Source organism: Lodderomyces beijingensis (assembly GCF_963989305.1).
Source record: "Lodderomyces beijingensis strain CBS 14171 genome assembly, chromosome: 1".
In the NCBI taxonomy this organism is placed as follows: Eukaryota; Fungi; Ascomycota; class Pichiomycetes; order Serinales; family Debaryomycetaceae; genus Lodderomyces; species Lodderomyces beijingensis.
The window spans coordinates 2,467,958-2,487,718 of record NC_089970.1 but is presented as its reverse complement, the minus strand read 5'-3'; the positions used below and the strand labels follow the sequence as shown (position 1 = coordinate 2,487,718).

The 19,761-nt window shown below is 45.1% G+C and overlaps 9 protein-coding genes across 9 annotated transcripts; 4 read left to right on the top strand and 5 right to left on the bottom strand. All coding sequences in view use genetic code 12, as the record gives it.

Moving 5' to 3' along the window:
• Positions 1–27: 27 nt before the first annotated feature.
• Positions 28–1,032, bottom strand: LODBEIA_P10210 (uncharacterized protein; the record flags this gene model as incomplete). Its single annotated transcript, XM_066970864.1, has 1 exon — positions 28–1,032. One exon carries the CDS (start codon positions 1,030–1,032, stop codon positions 28–30), a length of 1,005 nt encoding a protein of 334 aa, XP_066827959.1.
• A 771-nt stretch (positions 1,033–1,803) lies between these two features.
• On the top strand, positions 1,804–2,931 carry LODBEIA_P10200 (uncharacterized protein; the record flags this gene model as incomplete). Its single annotated transcript, XM_066970863.1, has 2 exons — positions 1,804–1,866; positions 1,936–2,931. 2 exons carry the CDS (start codon positions 1,804–1,806, stop codon positions 2,929–2,931), a joined length of 1,059 nt encoding a protein of 352 aa, XP_066827958.1.
• Positions 2,932–3,135: 204 nt separating this feature from the next.
• On the bottom strand, positions 3,136–3,900 carry LODBEIA_P10190 (uncharacterized protein; the record flags this gene model as incomplete). Its single annotated transcript, XM_066970861.1, has 1 exon — positions 3,136–3,900. One exon carries the CDS (start codon positions 3,898–3,900, stop codon positions 3,136–3,138), a length of 765 nt encoding a protein of 254 aa, XP_066827957.1.
• A 257-nt stretch (positions 3,901–4,157) lies between these two features.
• On the bottom strand, positions 4,158–7,175 carry LODBEIA_P10180 (uncharacterized protein; the record flags this gene model as incomplete). The annotated part of the gene is made up of 1 exon (XM_066970860.1): positions 4,158–7,175. The coding sequence occupies one exon, from the start codon at positions 7,173–7,175 to the stop codon at positions 4,158–4,160; it is 3,018 nt and encodes a 1,005-aa protein (XP_066827956.1).
• Positions 7,176–8,895: 1,720 nt separating this feature from the next.
• On the bottom strand, positions 8,896–9,969 carry LODBEIA_P10170 (uncharacterized protein; the record flags this gene model as incomplete). Its single annotated transcript, XM_066970859.1, has 1 exon — positions 8,896–9,969. One exon carries the CDS (start codon positions 9,967–9,969, stop codon positions 8,896–8,898), a length of 1,074 nt encoding a protein of 357 aa, XP_066827955.1.
• A 2,307-nt stretch (positions 9,970–12,276) lies between these two features.
• LODBEIA_P10160 (uncharacterized protein) lies at positions 12,277–13,209 on the top strand (the record flags this gene model as incomplete). The annotated part of the gene is made up of 1 exon (XM_066970858.1): positions 12,277–13,209. The coding sequence occupies one exon, from the start codon at positions 12,277–12,279 to the stop codon at positions 13,207–13,209; it is 933 nt and encodes a 310-aa protein (XP_066827954.1).
• A 518-nt stretch (positions 13,210–13,727) lies between these two features.
• LODBEIA_P10150 (uncharacterized protein) lies at positions 13,728–14,138 on the bottom strand (the record flags this gene model as incomplete). Its single annotated transcript, XM_066970857.1, has 1 exon — positions 13,728–14,138. One exon carries the CDS (start codon positions 14,136–14,138, stop codon positions 13,728–13,730), a length of 411 nt encoding a protein of 136 aa, XP_066827953.1.
• Positions 14,139–15,570: 1,432 nt separating this feature from the next.
• Positions 15,571–18,531, top strand: LODBEIA_P10140 (uncharacterized protein; the record flags this gene model as incomplete). The annotated part of the gene is made up of 1 exon (XM_066970856.1): positions 15,571–18,531. The coding sequence occupies one exon, from the start codon at positions 15,571–15,573 to the stop codon at positions 18,529–18,531; it is 2,961 nt and encodes a 986-aa protein (XP_066827952.1).
• A 283-nt stretch (positions 18,532–18,814) lies between these two features.
• On the top strand, positions 18,815–19,648 carry LODBEIA_P10130 (uncharacterized protein; the record flags this gene model as incomplete). Its single annotated transcript, XM_066970855.1, has 1 exon — positions 18,815–19,648. The coding sequence occupies one exon, from the start codon at positions 18,815–18,817 to the stop codon at positions 19,646–19,648; it is 834 nt and encodes a 277-aa protein (XP_066827951.1).
• Between the last annotated feature and the right edge of the window lie 113 nt (positions 19,649–19,761).

The following is a 19,761-nucleotide window of genomic DNA, read 5'->3' as shown; positions in this document are numbered from 1 at the left end:
AAAATAATCAATTTATATCATTTTCATTCACCTCTTTTCTTTGTGATCCAATATTACTCTAAACGTGTTCTGCTGCAGTGCAGCAGCACCAGCGTTACTACCGCCACCGCCACCGCCACCTTCGTCCAATGTATTAGCATAAGTTCTTTTATTTTCAATCCATTCCGCAGGCTGAGTATTTCTAGCGCAGTCATGACAATGTTCAATAAACGCTTTGGAATTGGGGAACATGCGCTGACAAGCACGACACCAGCCAGGATCACCCGGCAGCACTCCCCTCTCCGTCTCCGCGCTCATATCATTCGCACCCTCGCTATTCCCACCGCCACCAACGGGCGGTTGTTTATCCTTGACGTAATGAACCAATTTCAAATGTCTCTTGAGGACATCCAACCTGTTGAAAGCGCCGTAATTCTTGTGGCACGTCGGGTCGTTTTTCCAGTAGGGGCAGTGGTACTGCGGGGCCGTGTGCGCTTTGGCATGGCGCGTCAAGTCCGATTGTCGCGCAAACGACCAGTCGCAATTGACATGGGTGCACGTGAACGGCTTGTTTTTGGTGTTGGCCATCGTCACGGCTTTTTCTATTTTGGCTGCTGCGGTAGGTGACGCTTTGAATTTGTTGATTGAAGATTCCATTGACGGTGGTTGGGTTGTATGTTTATTCTTTTCGGCGGCCGCTGTTGCCGCTGCTGCTGCTGCTGCTGCTGCCGCCGCTGTTGCACCTCTCGCGGCGGTCCCCGGTTCCGACGTTGACGAAGCGGCATTTGATGCGTCCCTATTGTTGTCTCTGAATGCAGGTTCATAGGGAAGAAACTGGGTAAACGGTTGGTAGTCACTCCGATAAACCGATTGCAAGCTGGCCAACGGGGGTAGTTTGCGTGAATCCGTTGTGCTGTTGGTACTAGTGGCTGCGGCGTTAGTGTTAGCGCTGGTGCCAGAGGTATTGGCGGTGTTGGTTGCGGCTTTCTTTTTTGGTTTTTCCACTCCCCCGCCACCTCCACTTACTTCAATAGGTCGCTTCCCTGCTGGCATCTTTTTCCTTCTATTCCCGACTGCTTGGGTGGGGTTTTTCCGCTTTAGATTGACGAGTGGAAGTGAATCCTAGCAGATGGGTAGAGGCTGCAAAACCAAACAATAGTGTAAATAGCTTGAGCCGCTCAGGTTGAGGATGAGCCAAAGACGAGTGTTGGTCTCTCTCTCCTTTTTGTTTCTGCATCAAAACGGGTGGCTCAGGAGGGTCGTGTCTGTGGGCACAAATAGGACACCACTAACTCACGCACCCAATACGGACGTCAACTCAGACGCCAACTACTAACTCTGCAAAATCAAACAGAAACGCCTCTACTAAGCGGTCAGAACTGGGTGAGAGTAAGAGAGTAAGAGAGAGAGTGTGTGTGGGGGGTGGATGGAGGTTGTTTTGCAGTGCGGATTTGTCAATTTCAAAGCGCTAGAAATCTTCCCTGTCGTCGTTGAAGATAAAAAGCCACGAGTAATAAACACATATCCACTCTCTCGTCACTTCCTTGTTAACCACTTCTACCTTGGACATGTGATACAACCGACAAATGACATGTTCAATGTATGTTGGCGAGTTGCCTTAGATTGCTATTGGAGGTCGAAGTAGGAGGAGTAAAGGGGTTAAGAGTTAGGGGGTTGGGGGATAGGGGGTAAATTGGTAGCGCTGTTTGTTAGTAAGGAATCAGTGGAGATATGTCTGCCTGCATATAAACCCCGACGTGAGTTGCGGCAATCAACGGGGGCCTCCGCTCTACGTGTATATAAATAGGTCAATGTCCCGGGTATATGCTACTGGAATCAACTTTGGTTTTTGACCAGCGGCAAGAATTACTGAGCAAGATGAGTGATGTACGTACTACTACAACGGCAATTGTCGTTTCTCCCGTTTGAAAGTGAAAGTACTGACTCGGCTTTTAGCAAAAAATCGAAATCTTGAAGTTTGCTGACGAAGACGGCCAGTTCAAGAGAAGGGCTTCTAGTTTCAGGGACTTTATCAGCACCAAGCCGGGGGCAAGATTCCCTCCTGAGGCCGGCCGATACCACTTGTATGTCTCGTACGCGTGTCCATGGGCCCACCGCACTCTAATCACACGTCGTCTCAAGGGGTTGACTGCAATCATTGGGTTGTCCATTGTCCATTGGCACATGGACGACAAAGGATGGAGATTCCCCACTGAGCAAGAATTGAGCTCGTTAAAGTCAAAGGACGACTCGTCGTACGGCACCCCCGACCGTCTCTACGGATTGGCTCGTCTTCGCGAATTGTACTTCAAAGCAGACCCAAACTACAGTGGCAGGTTCACTGTTCCCGTGTTGTGGGATAAGAAGGAGCAAACCATTGTCAATAACGAGTCGGCTGAAATCATAAGAATGTTGAATTTTGACTTCAACAGCATCTTGCCCAGCGAGTACGCCGAGGTCAACTTGGTTCCCAAAAACTTGGAAAAACAAGTTGACGAGATCAACAGTTGGGTCTATGACAATATCAACAATGGTGTCTACAAGGCGGGATTTGCCTCCAAGCAAGAAGTTTACGACAGAGAATGTAAAAATGTCTTTAAAAACTTGGACAAAGTTGAGGAATTGTTAAAGACAAACCACGCCAGCGATAGAAAGAATGAGTTTTTGTTGGGCAGCACCTTGACGGAAGCGGACATCAGGTTATTCACCACCATTATCAGGTTCGACCCAGTCTATGTTCAGCATTTCAAATGCAACATTGGCATGATTAGAACCCACTATCCGTATATCCACAATTGGGTTAGATTGTTGTACTGGAAGATCCCCGGATTTCAAGAAACGACAGATTTCGACCATATCAAGAAGCATTACACTAAATCCCACGTCAAGATCAACCCTTATGGCATTACACCATTGGGACCCGTGCCTAATATCTTGCCATTGGATGGATGAAGATTGCATGAAAAACGCAATTGCATGTTTCTGTATAGGTTAATGCTCTCCTTTTATTTGCTTTTTTTTTTCTCAAGAGTGATCTTGCTCAAGTACATTTCCTTCTCTCACTGCTTCTACAGTCAATCATCAACGATTTCAAGTCGATTTCAAAAGTCAATTCAGTAAAAAACTAAACTATAAACAGCATTACCCCCAACTTAGCTAGTCAACCTTGGCGTATCTCAAATAAGGCTTGACTTTTCTGAAATCGCCAAATTTGGCCTTTGCATCCTCATCACTGACAGTAGGTGGGATAATCACCTCCTTGCCCACGGTCCAATCGACAGGGGTAGCAATGCCCTTGCCATCAGCCAACTGCAACGCATCAATGACTCTAATGACCTCCTCGGTGTTTCTACCGGTGCTAGCAGGATAAGTCATAATCAACCTAATCTTCTTTGCGGGGTCAATAATAAACACAGTACGAACAGTAGCAACAGGCTTACCAGCTTGCAAATTCTTGAAATCGTCCTCAGTGACCATATCGTACTTGTAGGCAACTTCCCTCTTACCGTCGGCAATGATGGGGAACTGGAATGCGTCGCCATTAGTTTCAACTTCCTCGATATCCTTGATCCAGCCTTGGTGAGACTCGACTCCCTCGGTAGATAAACCAATCAATTTAACTCCGCGCTTATCAAACTCGGGTTTCAATCTCGAGAACGCGCCCAATTCCGTGGTGCACACCGGCGTGTAGTCCGCGGGGTGGCTGAACAAGATGACCCAGTTGCCATTGACGTACTCGTGGAAGTCAATTGCGCCCTTGGTCGTCTCGACTTGGAAGTTGGGTGCCGTGGACCCGATTCTGATTCGTGGTTGCTCTGCTTGGGTGAAGGAGTAGAACCTGAAGGGAACAACCGTTTTAGGGGTCGAGTTGAAACGTGCGGGGGAAGCCAAGATTCTTTTTAACAAGGTTCTGGAAAGCATCGTCGAAAATAATTGAGTCCTTGTGAGTCCGTGCTGTAAATCTGTTGTTGAATTGGCAACTCAATTGTAGACAAATCTAGTTCAAGGTCTGGGAAAGGTTTGGTTGATTTTCGCAATCGAGCAATATTGAGAGAGGGGGGGGGGATGCGGGATGTAGCAAAATTGCGCTTGCTCGTGTTGTCTAAATTCACGTGACGTCATTTAATACATATCCTATATACAAATAAAAAAACCAACCCCCTCTCCTTTTTCCTTCCTCACTGGTCCGGCAACATGTTCATATCAAACCAACCCAAGAAATCATCATCTTGGTTATCCATCCACCCGTTCAGCTGCTGTTGGAAGAAATTGTCAATCTGAGCAACAAATGAGCCCGACATTGGCATATTTTGTTCCATCGCCATTTGAGACGCATGTCCATTTTGCATAAACATGGCATGCCCGTCTTCTTCAATTGGCGCCAAGTAGGCCTGAGGCGGTGGAGACTGGGTCGCGCCGTAGGGGAATGAGGGCAGTTGCAGCTGCTGTGGGTGGAATTGAGAGGGCAATTGTGGTGGCATTTGCTCTAGCTTGATTGTTGGTTGCGGCAGACCTTGTTCTTGTACTTGCTGCGGGTGATGTTGCAGGTGATGCTGCAGTGATGTCGAGGAAGAGGATGGCGCTGAGTGTGTATGTGGTGGCGCAGACGCGGACGCGGACGCGGAGGCTGAAGCGGCTTCTTGGGACTGGTTGTGGCTATTGCTGCTGCTATTATTGTTATTGTTATTGTTGACCACTGCGTCTCTGGTGGACCCAGTTGCTTCCAACATAGAAAGTGGGATTCCGTTGATTTCCAACGGCTTGTTGTCTGTTGCATTCAGTCGAGCTTGCGTCATTGCTTGATCCGTGGGCACCAAAGTTGTAATGGTTGTCCCGTTTGGCGTCGTTGTTGTAATTGTTCTGAAATCATCCTTGGTGATTTGGTTGTAAAATGGGAGCGGCATCACCCTCTTATCCGTCGCTACCTCAACTGGTTTCTTGTTCTTGCCCTTGTCTAGCACCGTACGTCTTCTTGCCTCGTGGACGCACCAGACCAAGTCGTAAAACAACGAAGCCGTCAAATGAGACCTCATTCTGGTGATTATACTCGAACCTTGCTCATTTTCCCTCATGAAAATGTCGGGGTAGGTAAACAAAACCATGTTTAAATTCTCCAAGACTTTAGCAGTTCTCGAAATGTCGTTTTGCAAGTCCTTCCAAGAAGAAAGCGTGTTTCTGAATAGTCTATGCACAGTGACAATCGACTGTCGTGCGCTGTCAACATACTTGTCAATCAAATACTTTGATAAATGCAACTTGAACAAAAGTAGAACTGAATAAGTGACAGCTTGTCTAACATAAATAGGCATCTCAATCAATGAGATGTCCTGACTCATCTGCGACACTATGGTGACTATTCTCGTGGCCGACAAATACGCCATGCTAACATATTTCACTTGATCCTCGATGGGCGTGCCCGGTAAAAAGGCAAAACAGCAAATCATCAACTTGAGATATAGATAATAAACCTCTATAGCTGAATTATTGTCAAATCGCAACTTGAATCTCAATCTCTCCAACTCTCGGTCCAATAACCCCAAGGAACCGGCCCGGTTCAGCGGTTCCAATAACCCATCCGGCCGCGTGACACTGATCCCCATAACATTGACCAACTTGCACTGGAAAATCGATAATGAGATCAAGCAGCGGAACTCCCTGGGCAAGGACTGGTCAACTCTGGCATTCTCCAAAAGATAATCGGTGGTGTTGATTGAGGGAGGCAAGCCCAATAGAGAAGACCAAAATTGCTCGCAGAAAAACAACGCCAACCACGATCGAGTCCGCCACCGCTCGGCATCGGGGCCAAGACTCACTTGGTTTCGGCTGAACTCTTGAATAAACTCGCCACCACGATGTAATCCCAATTGCAACGAGAGATTTTTGGCCAAGCCCACAAATCGATACGAGCAATCATCCAAGACTTTTTCATTGGGCAATGGCCAGATGGAGAGAATGATTAGTGCTTGAATCACGTGAGTTGATCTTGGAGTTTTGATCCAGCAGGTCTCGATAGCCAACTGCTTGATTAATGCCGCGAGCGACATGTATATTGTAGGCTCAGGTTCCGACAAGCTCGCGGTGAGAATCACGCTCCAAAACAACAAGTTGGACCTGTGGTACAATTCAGTTGCCGAGCGCGACGTGATGATGGGTAGGAAATTTACATGCTTGGACATGAACCGGTCGTGGAGTTCATTAGCTTTTGCAATGGGCAATTTGACATTGCCCAATATGAACTCAGATATAGGTTGAAAGTTTTCTTCTTTGGTGATGTCGGGAGTGTTTACTGCCGATGGAGAGTTGTCGGAATTTTCATGCATCAAAGTTGGGTGGTGTTGAATATTGGTGATTGATGATATAGGCGACACATGAGCACCGACGCCCTGGCCCTGGCCTTGGCTCTGACTTAGACTTTGACTCTGGCTTAGGCTTTGACTATGTTGATGTTGATGTTGATGTGGATGTTGATATATAGGCGGTGACACCATGGGGCTCACATGGTGAGGGATAGTATAAGATTGGCTTCTATTGGGTTGCGGCTGCTGCGGCATCGGATGAGGCGACTGGGGTCCCATAGATGGCGACTTTTGCGGGAAAAAGGACAAGTTATGCTGATTCAACGCCTGTGTAAGCAAACTTTCGTTTTTAGTCAACATTTCAATCTTTGCTTTCAATTCATCGACATCCAGCTTCAAGGATTGGATCTGCGACCCCTTCTTGGGTCTGAACTGAGGATCAATCTCACATCTCAACCCCATTCGTTCGCATCTTTGACACGGTTGCGGATAATTGTCAGATGCATTGCATTTGATCTTGTGCTGGCGGCAGAAACTACACGAGGTGACTGGTCTGTGCCCCGTTTGCTTGGAAGGCTTTAAAGAACCAGCAGCAGAAGCACCAGCACCAGCACCGCCACCACTACCACCACCTCCAAGTGTTGGAGATGGGGGTTCGTGGTCAATAGGCGAAGCGGAACTGATTTTCCGTTGTTTCTTTGCTTCCACGGCACCAGTGTTGGACCCACCCATTGCCAGTTTTGATCTTTTCTTGCCTGCAGGTTGTTGATGCTGATGTATAGGTGTAGATGCTCCAGATGAAGTTTGAATGGGGACCAAAGGAGATGGAGTCAGATTTAGAGGCACCTGCGAGGAAGGTTTGGGCAAGATCTTGACCTTGGCTTTCTCCGAGTACTTCATTGGATGGGTTTTCTTGTTTTGGCTGAGTACTAAGGGAAATGTGGATAGATGCAGACCTTATTCTTTTTTTGTTTTTTTGTTCAATTCAGCCAGTGTGGAAACTTTGGTTTCCAGTGGACCTCAACGTGTTTGGAATGTGGTTGACAAGTTAAAAAAAAAAATGACGCGAGCGTAGATCTCACTCTTAAAAGTGCGGATAGCTTTTGACGAGTTGGAAGCTGGTGTGGTCCCGGTCGATCAAGAGGCGGCAGGTAATATAAAATTAAAAAAAAAAAATCGATACTATGGTCTTGATGAAATCCACCCTCTTCTTCCCTTCAGGTAAAAGAAGTAGTTGAAAATTGAGGTTGATAGTTTTGAAGTTGGAAAGGTTGAGATATATCTGGATTGGTGATACTTGGAAAAAAAAACCAGTAAACTATTGATGTTTGGATGTGCTATAGGGGTAGTGCACGTGAGACAGAAAAAAAAGAGTTACTGATGGAAAAGATAAAAATTTTCCATCAAGTTACACAAAAAGCTACAGCGTCTATACACCGTTTTATTCAGAAAGAAAACGAAAAAGACTCATCGTCTCTACCAGCATAAACTGGTGCAAGTGAGCCCAGTACATACAAGAAAAAAAAACTCAACATTTAATTGCCATAGAATATTGTTTTTTTTTGTTTTATTTTAGTTAGGAGCACTTCGATCATCCACGGATACGGCGGTCACTTGAAGGACTGGCATGAGGACAAGACAGTTTACATCTTCTGCCTTCTCTTGCTCAATTGCGTGACTGTTGTAAACAATTGAGGAAAACCTGGCAAACGGCACCTGAAATGGTTAATCCAACAAGACACTAGAGCAACATTTATGGCGCCACTCTTGTTTACAAACTTCCTTCTCTTGGGACGGCATTGTTTGCAAAAACTCCACTGATGAACGAAAAGGTGCCCTTCTACTTCAAACATGAAACTGCGAGATGGGGTCGTGACGTAAACCGTAGCTCTATTGTTGTTGTTCTGTCCTCATCAACAGGGTGTAAGTGCCGTTATTTTATTTTTTTTTTATTTTTTTGGAATGTTACTGATCGTTTAGATAAAAACATTGAGCCGACGCCGCAAGCTGATCCCGGTCCAGATTTCAATTGTTCCGTAATTACGGGCAAGAGAGAATAGGCAAAAAAAAAAAAGAAAACAGTAAAAAACTTACCCCAACAGGAAAGGTTGCATTGAGCCTCAGCCAAGCGGAACTCTGGGTCTTGAGTATATGTGTGCCTTTCAAGTTTATATTTTTTATTTAATTGCGGTGATTTTGGGGGCTCATGATTACCGTCTTGTGGGCTTGTTGAAACTTGTCGTAGGTGATTAAGCACTTAGGGTATATATATAATAGAAGTATTCCACGTCATTTTCTTAACTTCAATCATGTCAACTTTTTTTGATGTCTCAACTCGGACAAACGGCGCCGTGCAAACGCATGTCGCTTGATCAAGGTGGCGATAAAAAAAAAAAACAAGCTCAGCTCAGCTCGCATCGCCTCGCTACGCCATGCCATGCCCCGCTACCTCTCGCCACCTCTCGCCACCGCTCGCCTCGTATACGACTTCCCCGAGCGGGCAGGGGCTGTTTTTTTCTTTCTTTCTTTCTCTCAAATGCTTAACGAACAAGATTCAAAACTATAAATATACACTCTAAAATGCAACGAAACTACAAAGTTTGCCAAAGAACTCAAGCCTTCAATCGTCCTCTTCAACTTTTGGATCACCGATACCATCTTCGTAGATGGCGAAAACACACTCGCTCTCAGGTAGACAAGGACTGTCATAAATCTTGCAAATTCTGGTCTCGGCTCTACCTTTTTTGAAAGATAACCTGGTGGTCGATGAGTGGGCAATGATGTTACCACCAATGGGTTTCTTTGGATCGGGGTTGTACATTCCCGACATTCCATCGACTTGGGCCACGACTTGATTCGTGATGACCACAGCAATACCAAACTCATCGGCTAAACGCTGCAATGTTCTCATGAATTTGGCCACATGGGTTTGTCTAGCACTCAACTCGCCTCTTCCCGCGTAATCGGTCCTGTACAAGGACATGATACTGTCAACAATCAAAACGGAGAATCTCAGCTCTGCCATCATTTGTGCAGCCAAATTAAGCAAGTTCAACTGGTGCTCGGCATTATAAGCTCTAGCGTACGCGACATTGTCCAAGCAATCGTTTGCATTCAAACCGTACCTCTCAGCTATCGAAACAAGTCTGTTGGGCCTAAATGTACCTTCGGTATCAATGTAGAGACACTTGCCTTCGCCGCCACCCATATCGATAGGCAACTGACACGTGACGGCCAAGGTGTGACATAATTGCGACTTACCAGTCCTAAACTCGCCAAACACTTCAGTGATACTTCCAGTCTCGATACCTCCGCCAAGCAACGTGTCTAGTTGCTTAGAACCCGTCGTCAAACAGATCAACTCTGACCTTCTCGAGTGGAATTCAGACGCGGTTGTAAAACCCAAGGGGACCAACTTGGCAGCCTCGTTTGAAATCTTTTCTGCCTTGGCTTCACTGATACCTTTGACAGTCATCAACTGTCTTCTTGGAGTGTACGCGATACTCTCAATAGTATGAAACCCTTCAGCCTTGAGTTTCTTGATATCAGACGCGGTGACTCCATTTCCCTCTAGTTGCTCGATAAGCAAGGGTCCATTCAACTCGTCTTCTTCTCCCTGCCCGTCCGCCTCAGTAGGGTAGATGGTGGTGCTTTCCAATCTTTGCAGCTGCGCTTCAACTTCTGCCTGTGTCATGAGTGTGGTCTACAAGTTTTAAAAGTTGGTGGTTGAGAAAAGTTGTATTGGTTATTAAGAGACGTGATTCAGTTGAGACGTGAATCTCTCTCTAGCCTTCTTGTTCTTTTTTTGTTGTTTGGATCTTTGTATGGGGGGTAGTGTGAGTTGGACACAAGATGCGAAAACACAAAATCAGATAGAGATAGAGGGCAACTCACTTTTTGCAACCAACTTCTCTTGTTTTTGATACCATGGGATACCATGGGTATCGTTTGGACCTAATCCTTGTTCTGGCGTGGAATAAGTTTTGGATTAAAAATTTTAAATTGGTCTCTAGCATCGCTTTCGATTTCTGTTTGTTTGTTGCCAGAGTTTGAGTGAAAGCTAGAAGTGCCGGCTTAGTTTCAGCATGAGAAGCGGAAACACAATCACTGGCAAGCTGATGCGATAGGTGAACCAAAATGTGGTCTTTTGCAAGTAGCCACGGATAAAGTCAAGAGTAGACATACTCCTTGGAGAACGCAAGTTACCTCTGAACTCTAAATTTTGAAAAGAATCGAGAGAAGACTACTTAATAAATTGGAACAAGAAAATGTCTTTGGCCTAATGTTGACGTGGATTTGTTGCAAAAATATTTCAAATCAAACTTCTCGACAACCCAAAGGTGTGCCCTTGCAAAGATCCAAGGCCTCGAAACTTGTAGGTTCAACTTGGCTTGAATTAGCTCAAAACATCGTATTACACAATCTCCCTCTCATTTTCCCGCTCCTGGTCCCGCTTGAGAGGATATCCAGTTTCTAAGTCTAAAGTTATGAGCGTTTGAAACGACTCGGTTCGCTTTCATCCCTTGAACAACTAAACGAAGCTAAACCTTTGATTGTTTGCTCATCTTTTCGACAACCCAAAGATGTGTTATTGCAAAGATCCACGTCCTCGAAACTTGTAAGTTCAACTTGGCTTGAATTAGCTCAAAACATCGCATTACACATTCTCCCTCTCATTTTCCCGCCCCTAGTCCCGCTGGAGAGGATATACCAGCTTCTAAGTCTAAAGTTATGAGCGTTTGCAATGACTCGGTTCGCTTTCATCCCTTGAAAAACTAAACGAAGCTAAACCTTTGATTGTTTGCTCATCTTTTCTACCCACCTCCTCCACGATCCAAAGGAACGACGACCCCATCAAAAAAAAAAAAAAAAAAAATCAAACTCGAATCACGTGGTTTTTTTTTTCTCTTCTCTAAATTTCGAAAAAAGAACCCTTGACAACTTTCAAATCTACTAGCCACACCACCTAGGAAACAAAGTCGCTCTTCTAGAAATAGAACTATACGATGATATGATGAATTGAGAGCTATTTTTCGCGTAACTGCAAGGACATGAGCTAGGGCCAGGGAAAGCGCCACGAAATTAGAATATATCAAAGTTATGTAGCTTTTTGAGAGCCACTGGCGAATGAATGGCACGAGGCCCCGAAAAATATAAAGGGGTTGTGAAAAACTTGTCATTTCTGCAAAATCAGCTGATGGTAGATAGAGGCTGAGGCTGGGGGTGGGAAAGGAAAGAGGGCGGAGGTTAGACGTGGTGGGTATTTGCTTTCGTCTACACGCATCACCACGCGCTTCTCGCGCGACATATTATTAAACGAGCTGGGAGCGGAAGAGACAGAAAGAGAGAGAGAGGTACGATGGGAGCGGTGGCGTTGATTTACCGAGACACGAGGAAGATGTAGTTTTGGATGTTTTCAAGATTGCTCGGATTTATCACCGCCATCATCATCGCCATCATCATCATTTCCGTTGTCTCTAAAGAAGAAAAAAAAAAGACAGAGACCCGATGATGAAGAACAAGAGTCAACAAACGAGGCCCATGTCGTGTTTCGTGTTTCGTGGCGTCGTGTCGTGTCGTGTCGTGTTGTGTCGTGAAAGTTGCTGCTCGTATAGCTCGTAAAAGAAGAGCAAAAATATTCCGGCTGGTTTTGTTGCAACCAACAGAAATAATCAGCGCAACCTAAAACACACGACCTTCTTGTTCTTTTTCCTTTGATATTATTGTTATTGCAAAAGGGAAACCACCACCATAACATCGCTATTCCGAGAAGAAGCGTTAAGTATCAAGGAGATTTCCCTACGTGCGTGCATACATACATATACATATACATATATATAAACCGGATTACCATCCTTCATCGCCTGCTTTCCTTCTTCCTGGCCTTTTGAGACAACCGCTTCCACAACAGTCACAATTGTCAAAGAAACAAACAAAAACAAGAACATTAAAGAGTTTTCCAAAACCCCCATAATTTAGACTTCCAGAGTTAACCAGAAGAATGGGCGTCAGCAGCGTGTATCACGACTATTCGTCTTTCCACAACGGAACAACATTTGCATCGGCATTTGACAACTTCAACCAATTACCCGAACTCAACTTTGTAGAGAAAGTATGGGGAAGCTACTACTACTACATGGGTAACGACTTATTTGCTACTGGTTTACTTTTTTTCTTGACGCACGAGTTGTTTTATTTCGGAAGATGCTTACCTTGGGTGATTATCGATAGGATACCCTACTTCAGGAAGTGGAAGATTCAAGATGAGAAGTTGCCCAGCGACAAGGAACAGTGGGAATGCTTAAAGTCGGTGTTGACGTCGCATTTCTTGGTGGAGGCGTTCCCCATTTGGTTTTTCCACCCCTTGTGTCAAAAGATTGGTATCAGTTTCCAGGTCCCCTTCCCCAAGATCACCGAGATGTTGTTCCAATGGGCCTTGTTTTTCGTGTTGGAGGATGCTTGGCACTATTGGCTTCACCGAGGTTTGCACTATGGTGTCTTTTACAAGTACATCCATAAACAACACCACAGATACGCAGCGCCATTTGGCTTGACTGCAGAATACGCCCACCCTATTGAAGTTGCGCTCTTGGGCATGGGCACTGTGGGTATCCCCATTGTGTGGTGTATTTTCACCGGTAATTTGCATTTGTTCACCGTGTCAATTTGGATCATTTTGAGATTGTTCCAGGCTGTTGATGCTCATTCCGGTTACGAGTTTCCTTGGTCATTGCACAATTTCTTGCCCTTTTGGGCAGGTGCCGACCACCACGATGAACATCACCATCACTTTGTCGGTAGCTATGCTTCGAGTTTCAGATGGTGGGATTACTTTTTAGATACCGAAGCTGGTCCAAAGGGTAAGGCTAGAAGAGAAGGCAAAAGCCTCGCGTCTGGATCAAAAGCTCAAAAATTGGAGAAAAAGACAGTATAAAAGTACAGGAATTGGTTGAATTGATGTAAAAAAAAAACGTTTTTTTTTGTAAAACTGTGAGGTTAGATGAGGAGGGTGAGAGGAAATAACCCGTTTTGTTAATGGTTGAGAGAAACGAGATACTGTTGTTATTAGTACTATACCTAGGGGCACTGCAATGCCAATTTTGCATTTAATTTTTTGGTTTTTTTTTTTTTTTTTTTTTGCAATTGAACATATATTTATAGATTAATAATATCAAGGAGATTTACAAATGTACAGAGAGATTCGTTTTCTTTTTCACTTTCATTTACCTTGTAGTTTTCTCCCTGGTAATTGACAATCTAGTATATATCATGGGGGAGGAGGGGAAGGGGGCGATTAGAACGCAAATGGGGGCCGTGCTCACTACCAGGAACTTTGCCCTCCAGTCGACTCAATTCCGATGTCACCAATACGTAACATCTCCACACGTATTCTATAATCTCTCTATCCACCCTTCTTCGCAACTTGCAAAAACTAGTACGTCAACACGAAAATCATTCTGTTTTCTTTTCCAGGTTTTGTTTAACAGCCCAATCGGCGTATTCACCCCTGATTCTCCTTACATCAATGAACGCAACACGATTCTCCAAATCGGAATAATCAGCCAACCCCAATTGTTCGCCCAATTGGACAGCATTTTTCATTTCGATAGGTTTCAAATATCGGGATTCTTCCAGTATGATTTTATCTTCCACCGACAAGTACTTGGGGTTTTCAATTGAGGTTATTGCGCCAACCAATATTATGATGAACCCGACAACGGCTTCAAGCGAGATATCTAGCGGCAACGAGTGTTGTTTGTGAGTTGATGCTGTTAATTTGTGAAATTCAAACGACGAATAGCCCGAATGGACTAGCAAAAGTGTTCCCACCAAGTATAGAAAATCCTTGCTTGAGTTTGCCATGTGTCCTTAGCCTGATTGAGTTTTTGTTGTGTTTGATTTAGTTGAATAGAGCCTCCAGCTTAACCCTACGATTAGTGGTGGTGGTGGTGGTGGTGGATTAGTGTCTCGTTTTCGTGTTTGCGTGTGTCTCAAAAGTCATTGGTTTTTATTTTTTTCAGTTTTTGACATTGGGCAGGAGTGGGCACGTGACACGCGTCAAACTCAAGATCGATGCAACTTTTGGCGGTTGACGTTTGTCTTCTTGTCCTCCAGGGGACGGCCAAAGAGCCCCCTTCCCCTTTTACCTTCTCCATCAGCTCCTTTCTGCACAGAGGTAAGATTGAGCGACAGCGGAGATGCTGCGCCCCGTTTCCCCTTCCCACGGCACGCCTCGCGAAGAGACTTTTTTTTTTTCAATTCCCCTGCCTTGACTCTTTCCGGTTATATAAAAGAAGACGCCTTACTCAATAGTAGAAAGGAAAAATTGCCCGTTTCTTCTCTTATCGCAACTTTAAAACCCGAGATTGATGGACGAGACTTTGGTCCAAAAATTAACTTGAATCTTACAAAAGAAAAAGAGCAACGAACCGTGGACGCCTCGTGTACATTTCTCCTGGAGTCTTGCAAGTTGTCCCTCTTTGTTTCATTTTTATTTTCCCTGTTTGGTGTGCCATGGGTTGGGGGCCTGGCTTGAGGGTTCTTCTCCTATCTCGCATCATCTCTCTTCTCTTTGAGTCCAACGCGCGCGCGCCCCTCGGCGTCAGTTCTCGCGCAAGGTTAAGATGCGAGTCACGTCAAAATCACTATCGAAAACCTCAAGTCTACAATCTACATTTCATTGCCATCACCAAGAAACAAACGCAGATGACATTGCCTTAGGAAGGGGAAGAGAACACGTAAACATATCCTACTAGTAAAAAAGAGCAACCTCATTCAGCTCGGCAGCTACTGCCTTTGATTAGTTTCTCTCTCAGAGATAGTCGTTATCCACGGCGAGAGCGAGAGCGAGAGATCGCAGGAGATCCAAATTTATATATCAATAATAATATCAATAGTGGAAGACAACTACAACAACTACGACAAAAGCGGAGGAAGAAGAAGAACCTCTAATCGTCACTCCACAAGCTGAAGAAAAGTGGAGACTTCCGCATCAACAGGAAGAAACCCCGTGTTTCCAACAGGAAAAAGCTTCAACTTTTTAGAAGTGAAAGTATATTGACCGCCTTCTTGGGCTTAAATCACCCAGAGAGGAAAATACAAAAAAAAAAAAAATTCAAATCAAGGCAGCAAACTTACCACTGAGTCCCCCTTGTACAATCGATTCGACCAAACACCATCTCAGATTAAAAAAAAAGAAGAAGAAGACCACAATTGCAATTTCTGGTTTTCTTTTTCTGTTTAAGGCCAAAGCCGCCGTGTTTTTCTTTTTAGAATACTTGATCAATCTACAGCAATGTCCACTCCAGAAATAGCAGAGCCGAATGGTGAAACGAGCCTAAATGGCGGTTTGGGAGCTGCTTCCACCGCGTCAACCGTGGAAGCCAATTTAGCAACCACCATCAACACCGCCCAAAACAGCACCAAAAACATGTCAGCATCACCAGCAGAACCAATCAACAAGAAAGCCGCTTACAAGCCAACGACGATAACGTCTCTCGATTGCAAGATCCTCCAGTATGAATACGGCATTTACAAGCTAGAACATTTCTTGAAAGGGCTAAAGAAGCTAGAATCCTCCTTGTCGTCAACACTGGAGTTGCCATTGATGCAGTACATTGTGCTCTTGACGGGAAACACTTTTGCCATCAATGAAAAAGGCTTCGACCCCAAATTGCTGCTGTTTTCAAATTTCAAGCCTATCCCCTTGGGAACGTTCAACATCTCGGCAGCTACTTCTCATATTCCATATGACATACCAGACTTGTCAGTGCTGCCACTAGACAAACTCCCCTCATCTCAAAGCGCCAATTTGTGCCTTAGACAGCTAGAATCACTAACTCAAACGTGCTTAGAGGGTTATCAAAAGAAATTGGCTACCGCCAAAACTGAAATGCGAAGAATTCTCATAAACTATGACGAACCAAGCTATTACCTTCATATACGAGAAATGTTAGCACGGGACATTTTCCATCAAGACATGGACTTGACGCTCAATGATTTGACATTTCCACACCCAGAGAGCAAGGAATTGCTCGAAAACCTGGACTATGAAGAAGCGGCACTAGTCGACATGGATATCAAAGAGTTGTTTGCCATTTACAGTCAATGCACGACGCTGTTGAAGCATATTAGCCAGACCATAGAACATATGAAGAAAGCCAAACTCGAGGACGCGTATGCTATACACAAGACTTTTCTTCTCACCCAGCGACTCAATGAGCTTTACACTATAATACGGAGATTTGGCAGGAAAATATACTTGTCAAATCACCAGCATTTGGTTGATTCTAGATTTTTGCATATTCATGGCAATGCCGCATTCTTTCGTGCCCAAGTGATGAAAAACATGGACGACTATTTCAACTCGATGAAGAAAAATGGAACTTTAATTGCCAACGTCACAAGACTCATTCGCCAGGACTCGAAATTTGAAATAAATCACAAAAACATGTTGAACCACATGAATTTCGCTAGCCAAGGGTTGAAGATTTGCGAAAAATCGTTACAGGTGCTACACGATTTGGGCAGTAGTTGGATCATCGGAGAGTTGAAATTTAGAAGGGCTTACCAACTCCCGAGACAGCTTTTGATTGAGATTTATCAAGGATTACCTGAGTATAAGGAGAAGATGCAACAACAACGACTAAAGGAACAACAACAGCAACAACTAAAGGAACTGCAACTTAAAGAGCAACAACAAAAGGAGCAACAACGAAAAGAGCAAGGGGAAAAGGAGCAAGGGGAAAAGGAGCATCAGCAGCACGAGGATCAAGAAGAGCTGAATGAGCAACAACAAAATAAGCATGGGCAGGTATCAAAGGAGCAACTGCCTGGTGAAAACAACAACACAACTTTGCCGACCTCCAACGGGAAAGCTCCGAATGCAGTGCTGAAATTGAAAAAGTTGGAATTTGGCGATGGGGCAGGAAGACGGTCGAGATCGTCGTCGATATCCAGCGTTAACAGCAACGGCAGCAACTCATCTGCGGGGTTGATGAGAAGAACATCGCTCACGTCGCCAAGTAAACCAGGTACCACCGCTCAGGGGAGACTCTCGTCGCCAAGAGCACGCGCGAGCGCAAATGTGGCTCTGGATAAAACTGCCAACGGCACTGCGAATGACACAATTGGATCGCCTTCAGGACCGAAAAGAGTCGCGTCTCCAACCCAAACAACAACTGCAAATTCATCACCAAGGCCAGCTGGAAGTGACGCCAAAGCCACTTCGGGAGCAGCTGCAGGAGCCGCTGCAGCAATATTTCGCAGTGGACACAGCAACAACCCCGCCATGAAGTCACCTCTAAGAAATTTGCAAAATTCGCAAGAGTCAACGAGCTCAGGCACAGAGCAATCAGGGTCAAGTTCAAATTCAAATTCAGATCCAGGCGCAAGTCCGAGCCGAATTACCAAGAAGATAATGGCCTTGGAGGAAGAGCAAGTTGATGATGTGCCGCCTTTAAACTCTAAACTTACAGCGGCGCAGAGGTTCCAACAGCACGTTAGATCAGCTGCCAAGTCGGGCACATTGGTAACGCAGCAACGCGAGACCCTTACTACTGTGACTTACGATCCGAACAACACGTCAAAACTACAAATTCGTCGATACGTCGACCAGCCGACGAATAGTCCCACGTCCTCGCCGCCTCCAGAACAAGAATTTACTCAAACTCCGAAGAGAAGAACTAGAGATCAAGTTACACGCCAGAATACGCAACGCAATAGCTATATCCCCGATTTCCCCGATGACGGGTCCACTTCTACCTCAACCACGGTGTCAACCGACGCAACTACTTCGACAAACAACACAACTAGTGAAGGTCAAATCCAGCACGAGCAGGATAGCACATTACTGAAATCAACAACACCTGAAGTCGAAGATGCAATCACAGTTTCAGACGTGAAAACCAGCGACGACAATGATGACTTCAAGGACGAGAACAACCACACGACAACGGTGATTATTAAAAAAGTCAGATTTGTGGGAGTTCCTGATTGGACCGAGGCAGAAGATGCGCCGACAAATTACGGCAACACCATCTTGAAGAATTTTGCATATTTCCGTAACCAGACCAGAACGATGCGTGCTGCGAATAACAACAAGAGCGATCAATTCTTGAAAGAGGAAAGCATGACCTTGAGAGCTCATCAACACGTTGACGAGGGGAACGGACATGCTCCCGGAGAGGGACTCGCAGCAAGAATCGCACCTAAACCCAAGTCGGGATTAGCTAGATTTAAAAGCAAGTTGATCTAATGTGCTTCAAGAAGGAAAGAAGCGGGAAGGGGGGAAACTATATAGATACTGTACTAGTAGTAAACCAAACAATTTTGCATCAACCTGGGAAATAGAAACTCTTGCACAACACCGTATACAATTGCGCCTAGTTCGATTTTGTGCCACCTTTTATATTTTTTTCAAAGAAAGACCGCCCCTTTACAAAAATCTCATCTCCTAAATCATCACCACTGCCACTAGTTCAGCCAACCACAACCCAGTCCATACCACATCCACTACAACCATCACAACCACCGCAAAAATGAGGCAGAAGAGAGCTAAATCATACAAAAAGCAAATGCAAACATACAACACGGCCTTCAAATTCAGAGAACCCCACCAAGTAATAATCGACTCGCTGCTCCTTTCAACAACGCAAGCCCAATCATACGACACCCTTAAAGGTCTATCACGCACTTTGCAAACGTCAGAAACCTTAAAGCCAATGATAACCCAATGCTGCATCGAGCAACTCTACACCACAAAGAACCAAACCTTAATCGACATTGCGAAATCATTCGAGCGACGCAAATGCAACCATCGTACCGCGATCGCTCCATCTGATTGCATTCATAGTATAGTCGACATCAAGGGCGTGAATAAGCATCGGTATATCGTGGCGACACAAGATGCGGAGTTGCGGAAAAGATTGCGACGTGTGCCGGGCGTGCCTCTCATCTACATGAATCGATCCGTCATGGTGATGGAGCCGTTGAGCGACGCGAGCCGCGCGTTCCTGCAAGCGTGGGAAGAGCTGAAGTTGACTGGCGGATTGAATGATCTCAGCGCGGGGATCAAGCGAAAAGAAGAAGATGGGGAAGACAAGAAGAAGGAAGAAGTTGGAGATGGGGAGGCACTGGGGAGGAAGAAACGGAAGGGTCCCAAGGGGCCTAATCCGCTTAGTGTCAAGAAAAAGAAAAAAGTGGACGCGGGCGATGATGCGCGGGATGATGCGCGCGAGAAGAAGCCTACGAGAAGGAAGAGGCGTGGCAACAAGTCTGGCGAGAGGAAGAGCGACGGCAATGGCGATGGTGATGGCGATGCACAAGTTGAGACAGAAGATTCGAATTTGAATGCAGACGCACTGGATAAGTAGATGACTTAATGGGAATTTTTTTTTATATATTTACGAGTAGGAGTATAGCAAAAAGTTGTTTATAGAATCACCGATGCTGTGAATATACACATCAAAGAAGACTAAAAGAGCTC